Source organism: Palaemon carinicauda, chromosome 6 (genome assembly GCF_036898095.1).
Source record: "Palaemon carinicauda isolate YSFRI2023 chromosome 6, ASM3689809v2, whole genome shotgun sequence".
NCBI lineage: Eukaryota > Metazoa > Arthropoda > Malacostraca > Decapoda > Palaemonidae > Palaemon > Palaemon carinicauda.
Genome location: NC_090730.1, coordinates 82,749,967 through 82,757,466, shown reverse-complemented (window position 1 = coordinate 82,757,466; position 7,500 = coordinate 82,749,967). Strand labels below are relative to the sequence as shown.

At 33.1% G+C, this 7,500-nt stretch overlaps 1 protein-coding gene across 8 annotated transcripts in view; it reads right to left on the bottom strand.

Annotated features, from left to right (window-relative positions):
* LOC137642582 (ankyrin-1-like) overlaps positions 1-7,500 on the bottom strand; it is a 139,871-nt gene that overhangs the window by 31,993 nt on the left and 100,378 nt on the right. For 7 of the 8 annotated variants that reach the window (XM_068375265.1, XM_068375270.1, XM_068375269.1 and 4 more), the window contains 4 exons: positions 6,338-6,437; positions 5,339-5,437; positions 3,827-4,116; positions 2,945-3,046 (listed from right to left, as the gene is read on the bottom strand). In XM_068375265.1, the coding sequence (XP_068231366.1) occupies positions 2,945-3,046; positions 3,827-4,116; positions 5,339-5,437; positions 6,338-6,437 (591 nt within the window). The remainder of the gene's footprint in view (positions 1-2,944; positions 3,047-3,826; positions 4,117-5,338; positions 5,438-6,337; positions 6,438-7,500) is intronic. The other variant, XM_068375267.1, reaches the window with a different exon arrangement.

Below are 7,500 nucleotides of genomic sequence, written 5' to 3'. Positions count from 1 at the left end.
GCACAGATAAAAGTGCTATACAGTATATTTGAACTTTATCATGATACTGAAAATAGCACTGACCTTTAAGGTAAAGGGTTTAAATCTTTTGAAATGCCTTCACTAAATTTGTACATTAACATAAGCAGGTGATACATTTCAGGATAACAAAAATATTATATTTGATATTTCGGTATAAAAAGTAGAAGAAACGTTTTAGCATAGAGCCAATATCACTATTCAATAAGGTATACTGTTAAAACGTTTGAAGATTATGTCAATAACACTGGCTATCAAGGTATGTACAAAACATTTTGGAATATCAGTGAAACTGATTATTAAGCCACAGAGTTAAAATATTCAATGAATTTGTAACTAATATTAGTCATTGGGGTATGCAGTGAAAACGCTTCAGAGTTACATTAATAACACTGATCATTAGGTAATTCAGTCAAATCAATGGTATTAGTATCTAAGGTATATACATAAAGCATTTTCCAATGTTATTGAAGACATTGATCCTCTGGGTATATTGACAAATTTATTTCTAATACTGTTCATAACAGCTATCCCAAAAGGTTTTCGAATGATTTCAATGACACTGATTAAAACGTTGGAAATGATCAAATTAAATATTACCGTTCGGTTAATAATTGTCTACATACTTGAAATGACAATATTAATTAAGATAGATATTCTAAACTTCGTTGTGAAATATATGTGTCATCAAGCATTTGACTATACAGTTGAAGCTTTTTAGAATTACTTCAACAGGTTTGACAGTAATGATGGCCATTTGGAGCATTTCAGAATATTGATAATGAATAAGCTTTACAACTCAAAATAAAAACATTTTAGATTATTATCGGATAGAGAGGTAGCCTTACCTTGCTTAGTATATAATAATAGGAAGATTTTTTTTTTTTCAATATCTCAAAGGTTTGGTATGAATTTAGTAAATTATCTTCGTATACAAATAATTGTCTTTTTTCCTAACTATATTTGCACTTTTTTCTGAAAGCTTTTAGAATATTTTATTACATTTACCTATTGCACTGTACAAGTATATTAAACCTTTTTGCTACATCAAGTAATCGTAACAATCATATTCTACAAGAAAAAGAAACATGTTGAATAGGATTAAAGGACTTTTTAGCCGCATAGTCTACGCAATAACAGGAAGAACTGGAAAGCAAAGTTAGTGTGGTATTACGGCAATTTTCTAAAAGCACTCACAGATGATAATTCTCAAGGATAACACGACTGGAAAACTGATGTTCGGGTAATTTAGGGATATTTCAATCATTTTTATAGATTTAGAAGAGCAGGAGCATGGTACAATACTACCTCCTTTATCATTCGTATTTCAGGTAGCAAAGATATGGACCAAGAGTTAAAATGTCTGCATCATTTCTAGGTTAACCACCTTATTTCTTGTAAGGATTGAAACAAATAAAAGTTTTAGGAAACCAGCCCGCAGAAGACCAGGCAATGCAGGTCTGTTATCAATAAAAACACCATTGACAATAGCTCTTTGCCAACGGTCACTTATGAAATTGTGAGGAAAATAAAAAATAACAGTTGTGCAACCATATTCCGTGACTTTACTGTATATAGAATGCAAAATAAAGAAAATAAACCTTTTTCTATGAATTGGTGGCCTCTGTTAAGAAATAAAACTATTTGAAAAGTTGGTAAGATTACTTTTTGGAACGATTAGTGCTAAACCTGTTTTAAAAACAGGCATGATGATGCATATTTTGATGAACGTTCTGGTTGGTAGTAAGTCCAAGCGTAATGATAATGATGAAAGTTCCTAATGACCTCATCAAAGAGGAGGGGTTTTGGAAGTTGAATATATAAAAAGAAAAACAGTATATTCCTGTTAACGCTGTGAAATGCTGCATTATCAAAAGAATGTATTGCTTGTGAGCTTAGGAAGAGATGGAACAAACTTAAAGAACTGATAAACTAAAATGGGTTTATGAAGGAAATTTAAAGAACACATCACATCAGAAACTACCTTAGTCAACAACATTGCTAAATTACCGGTTTACTTTGATGTTAAAGAATAAAAAAAAATATTTTATATCACAGAAAAATCATAGTTGTTGCGTGTATAGAAGAGTATTGAAAAGATATTCATAAAGTAAAGAGGGTGTTGAAGAGATTCTCTCTGGACAACTATAGGAACCATCGGAGAATTCATCTAAATAATTATAAAAAATTCGGAGAAAAAAGTATTAACTCAACCCTGTACCTAAAAGTGACTAATGATAAAAGCTATTAAAAACATACTGGTACTATTATGGATTGGTATCCGATTTAAAAGATTCTCTTAATAATGTTCCTCCACATAGAAACTAAATAAACCACTTCCAAATTCCTTAATTAATTTTGTATACGCTATATAAATTTGAGTTTAGTGAAAGACAGAAAAGCAATCCAGACAATGTCTAGGTTGAGTGAAATTTGGATATCAAATTGCTGGAAATTGCATATAAAAATCAGAATATATATGAGTTTATTGAGATCTGTATTGCTGTATGGACATGAGTCGTAGTATGACAACGAAACAGTTTCCAATTGATTTAGCAGATTTGAGAACAGATCTCTCAGAAGAATATTGGGTGTTTAATCGCGGAACAGGATTAGAAAAAAAAACTCGGGTGCCATATGTGGATGAGATCATGATGAGGGGTAGATGGAGGGGATTTGGGCATGCTTTTCGCACTCCCCAAGAGAGATTAGTTTACCAAATGTTTAACTGCACTACACAAGGCACTAAAAGAGTAAGAAGACCCAGGCCTACATAAATGAGAAATTGAGAACTATGAAGCGTGAAGTGGGAGATTATGATTAGCGAAATATTTAATTAAAAGCTGAAGATAGAGACGACTGGCGAGATCTAATCGAGGTCCTTTGCGTCAATGGGCGGAGGAGATAATGATGATAATATATTTACCTCTTTGACAACAATATCTCTGCCATTCAAAACTCCTAAATACACTGTTCCGAAGCCTCCAACGCCCAACTTTTTCTTGAGAGTCACAACAGCATTTTTATCCTGTAAAAGTGACGAATACTGTGAAATAAATGCTTAATGCATTCGTCTAAATAATGAAAAGAAAAAAATATACTATACAGTACCTGAATGTGAGAAGAGAAGTGATCATTTGTAAATAGGGCAATATTACCTAATATATTAAACGTACCGCTATTATACGACTCATTATGAAGATAGGAAGGTTATTTATATGTTTCACTACTGACACATATTTTAGAAGAGAAAAAACAAGTACACGTATATCTATCTCTCAATCTATCTATCTATCAAAACACACACACAGACACACACACACACACATATATATATATATATATGTATATATATATATACATATATATATATATATATATATATATATATATATATATATATATATATATATATATATAGAGAGAGAGAGAGAGAGAGAGAGAGAGAGAGAGAGAGAGAGAGAGAGAGAGAGAGAGAGAGAGAGAGAGAGAGAGAGAGAGAGAGAGAGAGAGATTGTGTATGAATATATGACAGAAGAAAGCCTTCCTCTGGATTTTAGTAATATTTTCAAATTGGTAATTATAATTTATGTACATAGTCATAAAGTTGCTGAAACTATGCATTTCAAAAGTATAAGATAATCTAACTATTGAATCATTTTGATATAATTATTAGGATATTGTCTGTAATAATTTAAAGTGTATCTCTAGACTGTTAAATAAAGAAATATCCGTTTAGCAGTCAAGCCATCACAGAAAGTAGGAGAGAAAGGTCACATAAATATAAAGAGAACAAAGGAAACTTCACCTGAATCTGACATTTAACGTTTTGGCTCTCCTTCAAGATGTTGGACACAGTTTGGTAACCTTCCTTCTCTGCAATATCCGCAGCTGAAAACCCAGTGTTGGATTTGACACTCCCTAGGACTCCTTCAGCAAGCAGCCAACGAGTTGCATTGGCCTTTCCGCGGATAGCAGCGAAATGGAGAGGCGTCATGTTGAGATGGTTACTAATGTTCAGTTTACACCCACCGTTTTTCAGGATCTTCATAACCTTTATCTGGTCCCCAGCCGCCGCGTAGTGCATTGCCGTGCTGCCTGCAAGTAATAAGCTTCGTCGACGTCTTTGTTTCTTTGTGTTTTTCTGCTTTTTGTCAGAATTACGCTGTAAGTTCTGAATGTATTTTTCCCGAAACTTTTGACAACGACTGACATTTGGGGAAAGGGAGGGGAGATACCGGATTATGAACAAGGTTTTTTTTTCATTCCGAATGATTTTTTTTTTTGGGGGGGGGGGGTGTTGCTAATTCCTAGAAATGTTTTCAGTCTCTACACTTTTTGCCAGTTCATGTATTTCTCTAATAAAATGTCACGGAAACTTAGATATACAATCCATAAGGGTGCGTTCATCTTGCCTGTAGTAGCGCTTTAAGTCTCTTCAACGATTATGGCGATTATTTGACAGACAATGATATTATAGGATGAGAAGTATTTCTAAGAGAAATTGAGCATATGTGACAAAAAAAAAAATGGGGGTGCAAAACGCCAAAGAAAGAATAAGTGGAAGAAAATAAAACGAACTGAACATTATAAGTAAGATTATCGATAGGTATTGCTTATAACATACATTTTATTTATAAAACTAATTATTGATAGTAATCCACATTCCTTGATTTTCAGGTCATATTGAAAAAATCTACTTGGAGTATATATGTGAGAACCTGCTATAACATCCAATTATTATTAGTATTATTATTATTGCTTGCTAAGCTATAACACTAGTTGGAAAAGCAGAATACTATAAGCCCAGGCGCTCCAACAGGGAAAAAAGCCCAGTGAGGTAAGGAAACAAGGAAAATAAGATATTTCAAAAACAGCTACAACACCAAAATAAATATTTGCTATATAAACTATAAAATATTCAACAATACAAGAGGAAGAGAAATAAGATAGAATATTGTGCCCGAGTGTACCCTCAAGCAAGAGAACTCTAACCCAAGACAGTGGAAGACCATGGTACAGAGATTATGGCACTACCCAAGACTAAAATCAATGGTGTGATTTTGGAGTGTCCTTCTCCTAGAAGAGCTGCTTACTATAGCTAAAGATTCTCTTCTACCCTTACCAAGAGGAAAGTAGACACTGAACAATTAGAGTGCAGTAGATAATCCCTCGGATGAAGAAGAATTGTTTGGTAATCTCAGGGTTGTCAGATGTATGAGGACAAAGGAGAATTTGCAAGGAATAAGCCAGACTCTTTGGTGTATGTGTAGGCAAAGGGAAAATGAACCGTAACCAGAGAGAAGGGTAACTTTCTTACCCATGTCATCTTCAGCTTCTCTCCTGACGCCAAACAGTAAGAGAGCAGTGACCACATCTACGTGGCCATACAAGGAAGCTAAGTGAATAGCTCGGTGACCTGAAAATGAAGAAAGTAACCATTTAACCCTCTATTTCATCTATTACAAACATACCAACTTTAACTTTGTTTATCAATGCTACTACCTTTACTTCAATAACCCTATCTATTGTTATTCAATTCACTAAACATGTTTTTACTACAATTAATGCTTATTGTTAGGTTACTACTGATCTTGATTGACGTATGGTATATCTTGTTAAGCGATATTTACTAACACGGATCAATAGGGTAAATGAACATTCCGGAAGTCTCTAAGAAAAACTTTTCATATTCCAAATTAGTGGTCAAATTTTGATGGCGGAAATCCCTTCTGAGTCATTCCTACCAGTTCTGTCTAAGGATTATGAAAATCTTTAATCTAAGGTCATTTCTAAATACCGTAGTGTTTTTAGTGTTGACTACAGGTATGATTCTTCTTTTAGTGAATTCAGTGATATAGTATGCAACCGATTAGACGACCATTATAGTTATCAATTTCCCATCCCTTACCTTAAAAAGCAAAATAAAGTTAACAAAGATATAGAATAAATAAACAAATATTAAAAAGATATGAGCAGAATAAATCAACTACTAATAAGTTTAATAGAATAAAAGGCAAGAGGATGTAATTCCATGGGAGATATATGGCTATCTGAAATTCCGCCAGCCCAAGGGAAAAGTTGCTAGGGACTATCAAGACATTTTTGGGAAATGCCCATATACGGGGCAGAGACCTCATATAACTACTATTATCCTTAAAAGATTGAGAGGTATCCTTCGTCAAATTGAAACCAGAATAGAAGGAGAAAAATGGCAATAAATAACATTTTGTAGCCTACCATATGAAATATCTGTTGGAAAGATGAACTTAAAGAGGCAAATTATAATAACGACAACAGTAATGATAATTTTACAAACCCCATTCATCCTCGTCTTCCGTCTTGCAGTCCATATCAATCCCAACTTTCAGGAAAGACATGACGCTCCCAAGTTTTCCTTGAGCAACAACTTGAAGAAACTATGAACAATAAAATTACATTAGTTACTGTAGTCAGTAGGAAATAAATAAAACAAAGAATTAAATATTGTACAGTAAAATAGTTACTATGTGTAGCAAATGGGGCAGTGATAAAGAATACTATAAGCACTAAATTCTGGATTTTTTTTAGGGAATACAGAATTTGATCCTATGATATTTTATGGAATAATAAAACTTTAATTTTTGCCTGTAATAAAGAATATCAGTCAGTTCATGAAGAACGTTAAGGTTTTAATTCCTTTCGGAGGATTCCATCATCGAGATGTTACTAAAAACTCTGGCCAGTCACTATCCCGCTCTCACCACGTTACAAACGCTTTGCATTTGAAGGCTAAGAAAGCATTGCTTATTTGAATTCTTCTAAATCATAACAAAGGTAAAATGAAGATTTTTTTTTCTTTTTGCTGCATACACTGGATCATGGAATTCACACACCACATCAAATTAAGGTAAACACTTGGAGATGATTACTATTCAACTTGAATATAAGGTATGTAATAATAAAAGAGACCGTTATCAACTAAATGAACAAATTATAAGCAAAGGAAACTATTCATAAGATCTTGAATAAATAGATTCATTAAAGCCATATTACCTGTAAACTAATATATTTTATGTTCTTTGCTCTTTTGGAGGTATGGCATAAAAATCTATTTTTTTTTCTTTCTGAACTTCCCAGGAAATTTATCATATTAAATCTTCCCGTGCAAAGCCATAAAAGCATAGTGAGTTGTATAAAAGGACGCCTATATAAAGTTAAAGCATGAAAAGGATAACCAAACAAAAGCAAAGTACAAAAACATCTCAATGCTAAATTTTCCCACCTGTAGCTTCCCAGATTCTTAAAGACCCTTCGAGGTATTTATAAGACAAAATTGGGTGTGTAATTAGTAGTAAATAGTAAAACTATCTTTCCCTAAAATTGGCTTTATAACAGATGACGCTTGAACAACATTAGGTTTGCAAATACGTAAGGGCATGTATAAGAATTTTCAAATGCCATCTCCGTTGTTCTATTTAGCCTTAGATGATAATACTAAAT